Source organism: Monodelphis domestica, chromosome 1 (genome assembly GCF_027887165.1).
Source record: "Monodelphis domestica isolate mMonDom1 chromosome 1, mMonDom1.pri, whole genome shotgun sequence".
Taxonomy (NCBI): domain Eukaryota; kingdom Metazoa; phylum Chordata; class Mammalia; order Didelphimorphia; family Didelphidae; genus Monodelphis; species Monodelphis domestica.
Window position 1 is genome coordinate 570,874,283 of NC_077227.1, and position 16,457 is coordinate 570,890,739.

General features: G+C 38.3%; 1 protein-coding gene across 3 annotated transcripts in view; it reads right to left on the minus strand.

Moving 5' to 3' along the window:
• Window positions 1–1,174: 1,174 nt before the first annotated feature.
• The window catches only part of ARHGAP25 (Rho GTPase activating protein 25), a 117,779-nt gene continuing 102,496 nt past the window's right edge, over window positions 1,175–16,457 (minus strand). For all 3 annotated transcript variants that reach the window (XM_007476277.3, XM_007476279.3, XM_001381666.3), the window contains exons 8-11: window positions 15,706–15,827; window positions 12,508–12,704; window positions 9,942–10,462; window positions 1,175–3,234 (exon numbers count right to left, since the gene is read on the minus strand). In XM_007476277.3, coding sequence (XP_007476339.1) covers window positions 3,021–3,234; window positions 9,942–10,462; window positions 12,508–12,704; window positions 15,706–15,827 — 1,054 coding nt within the window. In that variant the 3' untranslated portion in view covers window positions 1,175–3,020. The remainder of the gene's footprint in view (window positions 3,235–9,941; window positions 10,463–12,507; window positions 12,705–15,705; window positions 15,828–16,457) is intronic.

Genomic DNA, 16,457 nt, shown 5'->3' on the forward strand with positions numbered 1-16,457 from the left:
GACCATGAGAGATAACTATCTGCAAAGGCCTGTTCCCAGCTGGGTGAGTGTAAAGCTTCCTATAAATACCGATTCCTGCTGCTAAAAACATGCACATTGGAGGAAACAAAACATTGTCTTGCTATAATATAGGTGAGTCTCCCAGCCTGCACGCCATTTCTGGGGCAGCTAGACAACAGAGTAGATAAAAGACTAGACCCAAGTTCAAATGTGCCTCAGATATTTACTAGCTGGGTGACCCCGGATAAGTCACTTCACCCTGTTGGCCTCAGTTTCCTCATCTGTAAAATGAGTCAAAGAAGAAAATGGCAAACTGTTCCAGTTATCTCTGCCATGAAAACCCCAAATGGAACTGAACCACTAATTCCAAACTTCAGGTCTAGTGCCCTACCTACTCCTAGAGAGAAGAGGAGCAGAGGATATTTTTCAAGAAAGACAGAGAGGGAAAGAGAAAAGGATCACTCAAAGTGGAGAATGGTAGAGCGCCATCTTTGATTGCCAGGGTCCCAAAAGACTTCCTTTGAGCTCTGCTCTTATGCTGACACCTGGTGGCCAACTAGAGAAAAGGCAGCCTGAGAACACAGCCTTTGAACCAACAAGGGCAATAGGGGTAACTATCTTCCCAGAGGTATAGAATGCTTGAACTGAAAGGGAATTTAGAACTGTCTCCTCGAGGGAGAAACCATTTGCGGGGCTGACAAAGTAGCTTCTCGCTGCTAGCTTCATGGGGCCAGAAAGGCCAAAGACAATTACTCCCAGCTCCCTATACCCCATTTAAAAAAAATCTGGAAGCCTTTTAAGGGGACAGAGTCCACAGGGCTGAAAATGCAAATACCTAGAGGGGAGGAGATCTGGGAAGGGGAAGGGTCACAGGAACCTAGGGTATCAAGGAACCTAAAGGTATCACCGGAACCTAGGTGCCTCTAGGGTATCAATCACCTAAATGCCAGATTGTTCCCTAAGAAAATATTTCCCTGGAGGGGGAAGAAAGGATACAGTGGATTTCGAGGCAATACTAACAGGTTGGGCTAAAGGTCTGAGAATGGTGATACATGAGTGCCAAAGACTAAGGATCCTGACTTCATCATTTGGCCCTGACCCAGGCCTTCCTCCTCTTACCTCCACAGAGGCAAGCCAGCCAACTCAGAGAGAGTACATGGAACTGCTAGAATATAATCAATTCGTAATGCTAGCTACCTTCCCTCTGACATCATTTCTAATTTATCTCATCTATAGCTTTCTTGTACAAAGTTGTTTTTGCATTTTCTCCCTTGTAAGCCCCTTGAGAGCAGGAAGTGTCTTTTGCCTTTTTTTGTTTGTTTGTTTTTTGGTATTCCCAGTACCTGGCACACAGTAAGCATTTAATAATTGCTTACTGACTTGAAGGCAGGGATGCTGTTTTAGGGGTTTTTATATCCCCAAAATATGTATAACAGTGCCTAGTATTTAATAGTGGGTGTTTAATAATTTCAAGTAGACTTGAAGGCAGAGATGCTTTTGGGGGGGAAGGGTTATAGTACCAAAATGTGTATAATAGTGCTGGTGTTTAATAGTAGGTGTGTTTAATAATTGCTTACTGACTTGAAGGCAGGAATGATTTTTTAAAAATTTTATAACAGTGTCTGGCACAAAGTATGTGTTTAATAATTACTTATTGACTTGAACTGAAATGTGGCTTTTTTTTTTTGGCTTTCATCACTATTGCAGGGAGAAGGTCCCAGCTCAGAAAAGTCATTACTCCAATAGTAATCCACTTTTATAGTAGCCCCAAACAATAGTGATCCAGCTTCATTTTAGAAACCTCCAGGGACTGGAACTCACTACCCCACAGGGCAACTCATTGACTTTTCCATAGCTCTCTTTGTTAGTAAATGCTTCTTTACAATAACCCAAAGCCAACTCCCCAGTATAGAGGAACAGAAAAAAACAAGAACAATAATCAGTGCAAAAAGTGTTTCTGTTTAGCTTTGAAAGACAGTTTATATTTTCTTCCAACAGAGTTGCCATCTTTGAGAGGGAGTGTTGTACAATGGAAATAACACTGAATGGGAAACCAAGAAACCTGGGTTCTAGGCCCAATTTTGCCACTAACTTTTGCTGATATTGGGAAGCATATCCCCTTCCCGGGCCTATTTCCTCTTCTATAAAGTGATAGAGTTCTACCAAGCACACTCTAAAGTCCAAGTTTTGTCTTTCTTTGGCAGGATCTTCTGATCCTTGAAATCATGACTGAATGATAAGGAAGTGATCTAGGACCTTGCTAGGTGCTATTGAGGACAAGAACCAAATCTTTGATTTTATTGATAAAAGGAATTCTCAAAGGAGAAATCTCTATCCAGCAATATAGATCAGTACCATCTCTGCAACTTAGAGTTCTTAGAGAATAGCCTAAAGCACTTAGAGTTTAAGTGTTTTGCTCAGGGTGACACAGCCAATATATGTCAAAGATGAGTCTTGAACCCAGGTCCCAAGCCCCACTATGTCATACTGCCTCATATTCAAGGCAGTAGTGGTAAGGGATTCAAACTTGAAAGATCCAAAAGGCATCTCAATTATACTACAGATAAAGAAGAGTTGATTGGCTGTCATTATCTGTTCTTTGTCTCTCAAGACCCAGAGAACCAGGAAACCAACACATAATGGCCCAGAAGTGGCTGACTTTCTGAGCTCTCCTGAACTGCAGCTTGTCCAGAATTTTTTGTCAGAAATATTCACTGATTATTAGAAGAATTGATATCATCTTCACTCATCCTGGGATGCCAAGGAAAAAGCCTTATCCTGTCCCAAACTCATCTAAATAGGGACATCCATATATAGCCTATCTGCCATATCCTTTATAGACCACCAAGTTAACTTCCTGGAAGAGGTTTTTGTTTGCCAAATGGTCCTTTCTCTCCAGCAAATATTTTTGTGTCCAAATCCTCTAACCGGAACCAGAGGCAATTATGTCTGCATCTTCTCCCAGGTCCTCATGGAAGTAAAATTTTGCCCTAAATAGGCACCCACTGGTCTCTCCAATGTCAAGCATTTGAATTTGGCTCCTTGCTCAACTTCAACTTGGCATACTCTTTGAGCTCTTCCTCCAAGATCTTATTTCTCTTCTCCAGATCTTGCCGTGAGTGTTCCATATTTTGAAAGCTGATTTCCAAGTCAGCTAATTTCTTCTTCTCTTGTTCCATTTCTTTATTTAGTCTCACTACTTTGGCCCAAACGTCATAGTTCTCCTTCTCCAAGCTGTGGGAGACGGAAAAAAAGAAAGCGATAAGAGATATAAGACTTCCCCAAGAAACCCTCTTCCATACATATTTGGCCAGTGTCCTCCCTATCCTCTAATACCAACACCACTATTGTCTGTTAGCCTTGAATCTGCTCCTGCCATCCAGTTAAAACCTACCCATGCTTCAGAAACCAGCTAAATTTCCTTTTCCTCCTGTGAATATTAAATTAACTCTCCCCTGCCCATTTTTAGATTTAATCACCAGAAGCATATACACCCCACTTACACTTGAGTTGGGGAGGTCTGTGACCCACATATGAGATAGTGGGTGACAAATCAGAATCGACTGACTGCCCCCTGAGCAGTCCTAAGCAAAGCTTTTGCTGTAATTGGTAGACATAAAATGGAAGAAAGTCACAGGAAGTGACAAAAAGGAATGGTCTTTAAGAATGCCAACAACTTCCTGTGAAGGAGTCCTTTCAGTCTTTGGTCTTCAACTTGACATTGGAAGAGCTCCAGCTGAGGATCTTGTCCTATCCTCTCTCTGGTTTTCTTACTTTCACTCTTTCTATATTTTATAAATAAATTGTTAAAATAAATAACTTTGGAATTTAACTAAATTCCTGGCGACCCTACTCCTAAATAATCTAGTCCAACCTTTTATATTAACAACTTACATTCTGCCCCTTATACTCCATAACCAATACAGCAGAGAGGCATGGAGGAAGATCCAGACTCTTCCACTTCTTAATCAAAAATACTTCTATGAGGCTCAGTTTCTTCATTTGTAAGATGAATTAGATGACCCTTAAGATCCATTCCCACTCTAACATTTAATACTTAATGTTCTGAATCCTTTTTCACTGTCCTTAGATTTTATTCCTTTTCAAACTACCGTGGCCTACTCATATTTTCTTGAACACAACATTCTTCTTTGTCTCCTTGTCTTTTGAAAGAAAGAAAGAAAGAAAGAAAGAAAGAAAGAAAGAAAGAAAGAAAGAAAGAAAGAAAGAAAGAAAGAAAGAAAGAAAGAAAGAAAGAAAGAAAGAAAGAAAGAAAGAAAGAAAGAAAGAAAGAAAGAAAGAAAGAAAGAAAGAAAGAAAGAAAGAAAGAAAGAAAGAAAGAAAGAAAGATAAAGAAAGAAAAAAATTCTAGCTCCATACCTGGAATGCTGTTTCTTCACCTCAACTTGTTTGCTCCCCTAATTTGCTTCAACTCAAATTCTACCTTCTGAATTAAACTGCTAATTCTCTAAGATCTACTCTTTATGTCTTGTATTGCCTACTTATTTACATGTTGTCTTTCTCCATTAACTGTGAGCTCCTTGAGGCCAAGAGGCTCTTTTTTTGCCTTTCTCTGTAGCCCCAGTGCTTAGTCCAGTGTCTGGCATAGAATGAGTGCTCAAAGTGTTTGTTTAATTCTGTGTTCTTTGTCCTGAGATCTCTTCTAGGTTTAATGTTTCATGATTCTAGACCCTTCCAAAGTCATCCAGTGTAAGGTATCCTCTCTATCCTGTGAACTTACAAACTTACTTGTGGACACATTTGACATTTTTTACCCTGTTTTTATACTATTTTGACAGGTCTTGTATTCTCCTATAATTTTTCATCTATTTATGTTTTATCTCCCCAATTAGAAAATAAGCTTCTAGTGAACGGATTTCTGCTTTGTCCTATTAATCTTTGGAATTCCTAGAACACCAAACATAGTACCCTGCACAAAGAAAATTCTCAATGAATAATCATTTTGATCGATTGATCAACTAAAGTGGCATCAGTGTTCTCAGGTTCTCAAAACCTCTTTATATATAGATATCATCACCATTTCAGTTGTTTCTACTCTACCTAAGATCTCACTGTTCAAGACTTCTGAATGGGATATTATTTAAAAATTTATTTAGAATATTTTCCATGGTTACATGATTCATGTTATTTCCCTCCCCTCTTTCCTTCCCCTGCCCATAGCCAATGAGCAATTCCACTGGGTTATACATGTATTCTTGTTCAAAATCTTTTTCCTTGTTATTTATATTTGCAATAGAGTGATCTTTTAATGCCAAAACCCCAATCATATGCCCATTGAACTACATGATCAATCATATGTTTTTCTTCTGAATTTCTGCTCCCACAGCTCTTTCTCTGGATGTGGATAGCGTTCTTTCTCCTAAGTTCCTCTAGATTGTCCTGGATCATTGCATTGCTGCTAGTAAAAAAAATCTGTGAGATTCAGTTGTGCCACAGTGCATCAGTTACTGTGCACAATGTTCTTCTGGTTCTGCTCATTTCACTCCACATCAGTTCATGGAGGTCTTTCCAGTCCACATAGAAAGCCTTCAGTTCATTATTCCCTTTCAGCATAATAATATTCTATCACCATCAGATACCGCAATTTGTTCAGCCATTCCCCAATTGGAGGGCATCCCTTCAAGAGCACGGCTTTAAATATTTTTGTATAAGTATTTTCAAATGGAATATTTTTCATAGCACTTTGCCTAGACTTCTCCTTTGTACTTATCTCATCCTCCTTTATTTCATAGTTATTCATTTCCATGTGTTTCCTTCTATGGGGCTCTAAGATCCTTGAAAACAAGGTCATCACATGAATATTTGTATCTCCTTGTCTCCTAGTTCCTTCTCTCTGGCTTTCAAACATGCCCAAGTCTCCCCCATCCTTACAAAATGCTCCCTAACAATCCTGAAAGACATGACAGAGAATGCTATCCACCTCCAGAGAAAGAACTGTTGGAGTCATCTTTCACATCAATGTATCTTTTGTTTTATTCGGAGGTTTTGGTTATGTATGAGAGTGCTCTTACAATGACTAATTTGGAAGTGTGCTTTGCTTGACAATAAAAATTTTAAAAAAGAAAATAAATAAATGACTTTTTAAAATGCTTCCTAGAGCTCCCTTCTCTGGTTCATTTTACAAATGAGGAAATTGAGGCAAACAGGGTTAAGTGACTTACCCATAGCCAAAGACAGCTAATAAGTATCCGAAGTCGGATTTGAACTCAGGTCTTCCTGACTCCAGGTCTGGCACTATCTATCTACTGTACCACCTAGCTGCCCCATATTTGGGAATATTAAAAATTTATTTCCTTAAGCATAGTCTTCAGCACAGAAGTCCTACTCTGATGCCTCATCAAGGTATGTCAGTGATCCTGGATTTTGGAAGGTTATATCAACAGTACTCAAGCTCTGATAAATCGTACTAGCCTGGAAGGTTTTGAGTTAAGGCTGGGTGATAGATTCTGCATCCATCATCTCAGAGCCTACCTCCCTGAAGTCAGAGAGATTCAACATCAGAAGTCTGGCCACTAGCTGATGATTTTTTTCTGCCATTAAGCCATCTATTAAAGTTATAGAGAATAGGTTACAATTTATAAAGATGGAAGGAATACCTGAACTTCTGGAATCAAATAAAAGCTATCCCTAAGATGGGACAACCAGAGCTTTGTCCCCAGGTCACTAAAATTTAAAGGGTTCACTTATACTCTTTCAGATGAATCAGAACTGTTTAGTTTAGTACCTAGTTGTCAAGAAAAATTGTCTAAAATAGAAAGCTACCAGATGACATACTTTCTTCCTTCTAATCTAATCTCCAGATCCAGGCTTTCTCAGAAGTTATATCAAAGCTTTCTGGAGTTTCTCTTCCTTTATCTCAGGGCCTTACATCAGTCAACAGATATTTCTTAAGTACTTAGTGTGTGCCAGGAACTATTCTGAGTTCTTAACACATAAAGGCAAAAAATATGGTCCTTGCCTTAAGATCACATTCTACTAAAGGACAAAATGCAACATCAACAAAAAAGATAGATAGATAGATAGATAGATAGATAGATAGATAGATAGATAGATAGATACATACATACATACATACATACATACATACATACGTAGGTAGGTAGGTAGATAGATAGATAGTTTAAAATGCAATTTAAATGGAAGGTAATCTTAGAAAGAAAATATTGGAGGGTGAGAGGAAGGGCAGATGGACTGAGAAAGAATTCTTTAAGAAGGTGGAATCTGAGCAGAGTCTTAAAATAAGAAAAGGCAAATAGGAGGCTTCAGAAAAACCTGGAAAAACTTGTATGAACTTATGCAAGGTGAAGTGAGCAGAACCAGGAGAACACTGTAATACAGTAACAGAAATTTTGTACAATGATCAACTGTGAAAGACTAAACTATTATCTGCAAAACAAGGTCCCACAATAACCCCAAAAGACTCTGGATAAAAAATGCTCTCCAAAGCCAAAGAAGCAACTGCTGGAATCTGAATGCATATTAAAGTAAACCATCCTTCAATTTATTTTCTTCATCAGTTTTTTATTGTATGTTTGATGTGTCTTCTGCCACAGCATAGGGAATATGGAAATATCTATTACATGAAAGTACTGGTATGACTTATAATCTTGGGGATGAGCACAGGGGATGGGAGGGAGAAAACCTGAATCACAAAACATCTGGAGTAATTGCAAAAAATTTTTCTACATGTAATTAAAAAATAAAAGAAAGTAAAAAAAAAATATATATATATATAGGAAGTGGAGGTGAGGTGGGATAAGGTTCTAGGCAAGGGGGAGCCAGTGAAACAACGTGTAATTAGGAAATAAGGTGTCCTGTGTGAGAAAAAGCATGAAGCAGGTGTTTCTGGATCATAGAAAAGGTGGAGAGTAAAGTGCAAAAGATCAGAAATGTACAGTGGGTCACGTTATAAAGGGCTTTAAAAGAAAAAGAATTTCATATTTAATCCTGGAGGAAATAGGGAAACAGTAGTTTATTGAGATGGGGGCAAGGGGAACATGACCAGACACATGCTTTAGAAAGCTGAATAGAAGATGGGCTGAAGTAGGAAGATATTTGAGGCAGAAAGACAAGTTACAAAAGATGATTACAATAGCCCATGCATGTTGCTATGAGAAATGATGAGCAGGTTAGTTCTATTTTATTTTATCTTTTAAAAAACCTTTGCCTTACATCTTAGAATCAATACTATGTATTGGTTCCAAGGCAGAAGAGTGGTAAGGGCTAGGCAATGGGAGTTAAGTGACTTGCCCAGGGTCACACAGCTAGGAACTATCTGGGGCCAAATTTGAATCCAGAACCTCCTGTCTCTGGCCTGGCTTTCAATCTACTGAGCTATGTAGCTTCCCCCTGAGCAGGTTCATTTTAGAAAAACATGGAAAAACTTGCATGAAATAATGAAGTGAAACAAGCAAAACCAAAAGAATGTTATATATAATAAAAGCAATATTATTTGAAGAGTAACTATGAATGACTATACCATTCTGAGTAATAGGAATATTCAGATCAACTAGAAGGACTATGAAGGAAAATGCTATACATTTTCAGAGAAAGAATTGATACATAGAAGTATACATAATATAGTTTTAATTATATATACATACATAATATTTGTATATTTGTGTATGTGTGTGAAATGGTGGCAGGTGGGGTAGAAAAGGAGAAAAGGAGAGAAATATCTTGGAGCTTATAATGTAGTCTAGAAAATTAAAATTTTTCTCAGTTTTAAATTAATTTTTTTCAAACACTCCGTGCAAGTAGTAATGAGAGCCTGAACAAGGGTTGCAACTAGGAGACTTGAGAGAAGGGTAAAGAAGGGGACATATACTACAGATGTTGTGAAGGTAGAAATGATGAGACTTGGCAGCAGAATAGCTAGATGGGATGAGCTCAAATGAGAAATTGAGCCTGGATTGTGAGCCTGGGTGACTGGGATTGTGGGGTGTCCTCAACTATAAAAGGATAGCTAAGAAGAGGAAGAGACTGCTGGAGAAAGAAAATATCCCAAGGTCATTTCCCCACCACCTACCATTATTAGTCTCAAAAACTTGAGGGGTTCACTAGGCAGTTCAGTGAATGGAGAGCCTAGCTGTGTGACCCTGGGCAAATCACTTATCCCTCACTGCCTTGGAACTGCCAATAATTAGTATTAATTCTGAGTTGGAAGGTAAGGTTTTATAAAGGGGGGCAAAGGGAGATTTGAGAGTTCTTTTGAAAAGTTTGTCTCAGACACAAAAAATTTCCTAGTTAGGGTTGCCCCAGAATCTTGAATTAAATACATTTTTAAAATTTCTTTTTATCATAGTGATATTGATAGTTTCTACCAACTACTTTTGTTTTTCTCCATTTGTCCCAATAATTTCTTATTCCAAAAATCTAGATCTAGGCTTTTATCAAACATAAGGTTACTATAATCTTTTACTGCTATTCTGTTCCACTGATCTACCTTAATATTTCTTAGCAAGTAGTTTTGATAATTACTATTTTAGAATATAATTTAAAATCTGGTACTACTAGACTTCCTTCCCTTGCATTTTTTATGAATCCTTTATAAATTATTGATCTTTTGTCCTTCCAAATGAATTTTGTTATTTTTTCTAACTCAAGATAATTTTTTGGTAATTTAATTGGGATGGCATTGAATAAGTAGATTAGTTTTGGTAGGATTGTCATCGTAATTATATTGGCTCTGCCCATCTATGAACAATTAATATTTCTCCAATTGTTTAGATCTGATTTTATTTGTGTAAAAAGTATTTTATAATTATATGAATACATTCTATAATACAGAGTGACCTCTTCCTGGAATCAGCCTCAGATAACTTGAATGTATGTTATGCTTTTAATGCTTTCCAGGCATCTAAAGAGCACATTCTCAACCATTCTGGTGAATGCCATGTGCCATATTGCCCATTTCTTACCTTTTGATTCGTTCCTCATAGGACTCTTTCTGTGCTTCCATTTCTTTCTTCAGTTCTAAAATCACCTTCTGCAGAGACTCCTGGGACTCCTGGCCAGACTCTTTTTCATCAGGGCTTACACTGGTTGGAACGCTGGTGTTGGAGGATGCCTGGGAGTCAGGTGGGCTGGTTTTATCACCAGTAGATGATGATGATAAGGTGGGCACAATGTTTAATGGGGAAGTCGGCTCAGAGTCTGAAAAGTGGCGCAAATCTTGAGACAGTGTTCTTTTGTGCCCACTGGCTTTGCCTTCAGGGGAGGGAGACCAGAACTCTGTGTTGAAGATCTCCACTTTGCTGCTGTTGCCACATTGCAAGGCTGAGGTTAAGAAACATTTCCTGTTTGGAAGTGTTTGAGTCCTTTTTCGAGACTGTAGCTTCCATGATCCTGACAACTCTTTAGCTACTTTGCTGGTTTCCAATTCCAGGGTTCCATCAGCTGCCTTTTGGCCGGAGGAACTGCTGCTATTGGTGTCACTGGTCTGAAAAATAAAATTTTAAGTATTAAATGGATTTTATCCATCTCAAAGGTGCTAAGATAAAAATCCAAAATTTGGAAATGAATGTCCCCAACTAACTGCATTATTTATGAGTCTCTTAATTGTAACTTTCTTTATTGAAATCTTGTCTCTACTAGTTGTTGACCCTTCATTTTGATAAGCTATTTAACTCTGGGCCTCCATTTCTTCATCTTTAAAATCATGGACTTGGACTAAGTGACCTTAAAAAGGATCCTTTTATGATTCTATAAATATCATACTTCTTTGGACCTCTTTGAATGACATTAGTGTGTGTATGTATGTGTGTGTTGTATGTGTCCATGCCTGGGATACCCCCAAAAAGTTTAACTATAAAAAGAAGCAAGGTTGCACAGTGGATAGCATACCAGGCCTGAAGTCAAGAAGACTCATCTTCCTACATTCAAATTTGGCTTCAGATACTTACAAACTCTGTGACCCTGGATAAGTCACTTCATTATACCTTAATTTCTATATCTATTAAATGAGCTGGAGAAGGAAGTGACAAATCATTACAATATCATTGCCAAGAAAATCCCCAAAAAGAGGTTAAAAAAAATTGAAAACAATTGAACAACATCAATAAAGGAAAGGCAAGGGAAAAGATGTGCCGTAGATTATAAACTCTAGAAAGGCAGAGCTCAACTTTTATTTAGATTTTGTGTCTTCTCCTACACTTTAGTCACCTACCACTTGCCCTGGATTTATCATCATCTGCTGAATGAAAGAATAAGAGGAACATGGAGAGGGGGAATAAAGGAAATGGAAAATAGGCTAAAAGAAAGGAAAGAAGGATTAGGAAAAGGAGTCCAAAAGAAAGATGGAAAGAGAAAAGGATTAATGAAGGCCATTGGGGAGCAGTGTCTGGAATTCTAGCCATTGTCTTCAGAGGAAGACCTCATGTGGTGGAAAGAACACTGGGGACTGAGTCAAAGGACCTGGCTTTCAATCTGAATTGTGGGTGCATCCTTGAGCAGGTCAGGGTCCCTCTTTGATTCTTTTTTCCACATCTAGTAAAATGGAAGAACTTTTCATTGCATCAGAGATTGGGCTGTCAGAGAGGGTGGATGGGTTTTTTCCTCTTTCTTTTAAAAATATTTGTTACAAGGGAAGGCTCATTGGCAGACAGAGACAGAGACAGAGACAGAGACAGAGACAGAGACAGAGATAGAGACAGAGACAGAGAGAGAAGATATATTCAGAAATAAATGTGAAATAAAAACAAAAGCATTAATATGAATTTTTTTAAATTAAGTCATAGAATACTTAATGACAAGCAGGAAAAAGAGCAACCAGAGAAATGATCATGAAGAGCTGATTTGTCACTGGAAAAGTTCCATAATGAGTGGTGAAAGAACCTATGATAAATGACCATGATGTGATGGCTAACATTCTGGACTTGGAATCAGGAAGCCTGTTGAATCATTTTCAGTCATGTTCAACTCTTTGTGACCCCATTTGGGATTTTCATGGCAAATACTAGAGTGGTTTGCCATTTCTTTCTCTGGCTCATTTTTTAACAGATGAGGAAACTGAGGCAAACAGGGTTAAATGATTTTCTCAGGGTCACACAGCTAAGAAGTATCTGAGACTGGATTTGAAATTAGGTTTTCCTGACTCTAGGTCCAGCACTCTATCCCCTGCATTTGATAGTAAGCATTTAATAAATGTTTTATCATCCAAACATCCCTATTCATTGAATAAGGAGCCTTTGAATATTATTAGCAAAGAAGTGGTATGGTCAGACTTGTGCCCTAGGAAGATGATTTTAACAGTTCAGTGAAAAACAGATTAGAAGAGAAAGAGTAGTAACAGGGAGGCTAGTTAGGAGATTATTATCTCTCATCCAGGCTAAAGATGATGAGAGCCTGAAAAGGGGAATTAACTGTGTTTTTTAAAATGGTGAGCTATAGGGAATCTTTATTTGGACTGCTTAGAATAAAGCACAGGCCTGATCAAAGAGAAATAGAGAAGAGAACTATTTTACTCAGGAATAAACTGTACCTTACCATCTGATTAAAGCTGTCTGTCCGAGGTATAGAGGAATCTTCAGCAGCATCCCAGCCAACTGAGCTGCGAGGGACAGGAGATTTCTTGGAGTCATGTTTCTGGGCAGGTGGAGATGGGGGAACATCCTTTGATTTGGGGAAGAGTATTTCATGGTCTCGAATCATCATAGTCATCACTCTTTGTATCTGGAGAGTCCCTGAAAGAGAAGAGGTGACAAAATACTTGCAAAAGTACACTCTCTCTCACACTCACACTCACATGTTTTGAATCCATGGAAATAGACTTAATCCTTGTGATGCTGTTATTTTTATTGTAATTCAAAATTGTGAACTGTGTGTGCATTTACTCACCCATGTAGATACACTTTAGGAAAACCCAATATTTGAACATCTGTACTGAAGAAACCAATAAGCAAACAAAAGATTTATGAATTTTATGTAAGATTGAACTATTTCTAAGGTCAAACAGAGGAAGAGCCAGTAGGAGTCCTCCACCAAGATTCCTTGGCTCTTAAATGGCTCAGGGATACTTATTCTGCATTCAAAGCAGACATGTGCTGCCTCAAGGAATGTAGAACCAACCAAGATCATTGCCTAAAAGCGAAGAAGAACCTAAAAGGGAGGTTTGGTTTGGTTTGGTTTTCTCTTTCCTGACTTGAAGGGGGGCATGTTCCTCTTTGCCACAGAAGGGAATATGATATAGTGGAAAGGGCATTAGGTCTGCTGTGGAAGAACCTGAGTTCAAATCCTGATTCTGCTGCTCATTAACTGTGTGATCCCAGGCAAATCCCTGCTTCCCTCTTATGCAAACCTGGGATGAAAATACTGAGAGACCATTTGTCTCATGTTGTCGTTGTGAGGATAATACTTTGTCCATCTTAAACGAAAGACAGTATTGTTTAATTCCTGTGTATCTCTCAACCTCGTACCCACAAACAGTGGCTCTCTGGCCAATTGCAGTTTACTATGTGTGACCTCTAACTAGTTCAAGTCTCTAATTTCTGTATTAAAAATATTATATTTTATCAGATTTTATAAAAGCCACAACAAGTAGATGAATCTGTAGATTAGGGGAAATTGCTGATGGGACTCCTGTGTCCTCTGATGGGAAGCCCACTGCCCTGGATCAGGAACACTCAACATTTATGTGGTGAGATCCCCTGTACCTCCCCTGAGCCTCCCCATTACCCATAGGGTGAGGAGACAGACCAGACCAGGTGTGATGAGTGTGCTACCAAGCACCAGGAACCCTTCCCTATGTCTGGTCCCTGGAATGCTGGGGAATCATAAGGAGGAAGGTGCAGAGATAGTTATGACTTCCTAAGGAATGCCCAGTTTGGGTTCAGAGAACCTGGATTCCAGTCCTTCTCTGGTCCTCATCTGTGAACTCAGGCAAGTTACTTCCCTGTTCTCAGCTTCAGTTTGTTCTTCTAAAATGAAGTTGGTGCTTAATCACACGGGTTAATGGGGATATGATGGGGGGTGTAGACTCTGAATGATCACTCTAATGCAGATATTAATAATATGGAAATAGATCTTGATCAATGACACAAGTAAAACCCAATGGAATTGCATATGGGCTATGGGAGGGGAGGGTGAGAAAGGGTGAGGGAAAGAACATGAATCATGTAACCATGGGGAAATTTTTTGAATTAATTAATTTAATTTAATTTTAAAAAATAAAATAAAATGAGGTTGCGCTTGACAATCAATCACTAAGGTCCCAGCTTTAGATTCTGAAACTGAGAGAGCCTGGATCGAGTTATGTTCCAGGATGTCAGCCACAAAGCTAGAAACAAAACTCAAATGTCCTGACTGCCACCTAAAATCTTTCATCTGCTATAGTGGAAAGAGTGTCACTAGGAACTGTGATGTCAGATGACCTACGGTCTAATCTTAGCCCTGTCTCTTTGGCATGTACGCCTGGGGCAAGTCACTGAGCCTCTGGGAACTCATTTTCCTAACCTATAAAATAAGGGTAAGAGGATTTGGACCTATCCACCTATTGGAAGTCACTCAATTTCTCTAAACTTCAGTTTCCTCAATTCTAAAAGGAAGGCAGTCAGTTAGAATCGGACATGACTGAAATGATTAAACAGTAATAATAAGCCTGTGCTTAAGATCTGAAGAATACTAAGACCAAAGAGAAGTAGTCCTTTTCCTCAAAAAGCCTACATTCCAGTAGAGGACAATGATTTTTGCCCTACCTAACTTACCATAGAGAAGCTACTTCTACCTCTGGGAGCCTACTTTTCCTCATATGTAAAATGGCAAGATAGTCACCATGCTACTTACTACCTCACAGGGTTGTTATGAGGATAATCAATCCATTAGCAAGCAATGACTGCACGCCTTCTCGGCACCAAGCACTTTGGTAGATGCAAGGATACAAAGATAAAAATGAAGCCATCCCTGTTCTCAAGGAACTTAAATAAAATAGCATATATGATGATACCTTGTAGAACCCAAAAGTGTTATTCAGTTCAGTTCCACGAATATTTATTAAATGCCCGCTGTGTTTAGATAAAACTGGATCCTTACCTATCTACAGTTTACAGTCTAATGGAAAACAAAACACAAGCCCACAAGAGACACTAGTACCTGAGAAGTGCATTAAAATTATATATGATAAATGGTGCAAACTACCTTCTTTCATGAGAATCGTCTGTAACATATCTTTAGAGAGCAGCTTTGAGCAGCTGAGGTTGTATAGCTTGACGATAGATACATGGCAAATATGTATCAGAGACAGAACTTGAATCCAAGGACCTCTGTATTCCAAGACTGATGCTTTCATCATTGCATCATCCTATCTCTCAAAAGCATTTTGATTGCTAGAAGTTGGGTATTTCCTATGTAGGATCATAGATTTAGAGCAGAAAAAGATCTTCTCAAGGATATAGAATTCAACATCCCCATTTTACAGATGAGGAAACTGAGGCTAAAAGAGATTAAGTGACTTGCCCATAGTCACTTAACTAGAGTTTCTGAGCAAGGATTATAAATCAGGTCTCATAGACACATAAAATATGCCATAAAAACATGTGTGTGTTATGTTTTTATATATATGTATCAGGTATGTTATGGGATAAGAGTTTGCAGAATGAGTATAGAGATGAGTATCTCTTTTATATATGTAATAGATATTGTTAATGTTTATGGATTTTTCTTCTGAATTTTCCTCCATGTTGTTCATACCTCTCATGATCACAGCAGGATCTTCTACTTTGGGTTTGATGAGGTTCACACCAATCACAGTGGCCAAATTGTCCACACACATCTTATTAATTGCACTATTCAACTGGATTTCATGTAGGAACCTGAAAAAATATATATATTCCACAGGGGAAAATTAGAAGTTTGACAGAAGAAAACCTTCATGATGTCTACAAAATCCCAGGGAGTGATACCCAAGTTCTTCTGAGTATCTGGACTACAACCAGTCTTCCCCTAATCTGTTGTCAAGCAGTATCAGAACAGGTCTGAGGCATCAGCTCACTGCTGACAGCTTTAATTTCATTTTTTAAAAGTACAAGAGACTCTAGTCCTATTTCAAAATCTTCTGGGAGTGCTAGTACCAACATAGAGGACACACAGATGGCATTCAAACACGGGGAAAAGAAAAGGGAAGAATGTTCACAAACTGGCCTTTCATCTACTTTAATAGACTCCATTCCTCCCTCCATCTTCTCTTCCTTTCTCATCAGCTCTCACATTTGCAAACCCCAAAATGAGAAAAAAATGGAAGTTGTTGTTTTTCTTGAAGGAGGTGGGAAGAAAAATTAAGAAGTAGTCACAGAGTATTAGAGACCTCAGCTTGGAAATACTTAGCCTATCTGGCCCAGATATTCCATGGCATCTAGTATATAAAGCACTTAATAAGTATTTAATATTGTATTTATTACATATATAGATTTATAACATTACTATATTATTAAGTATTATATTTT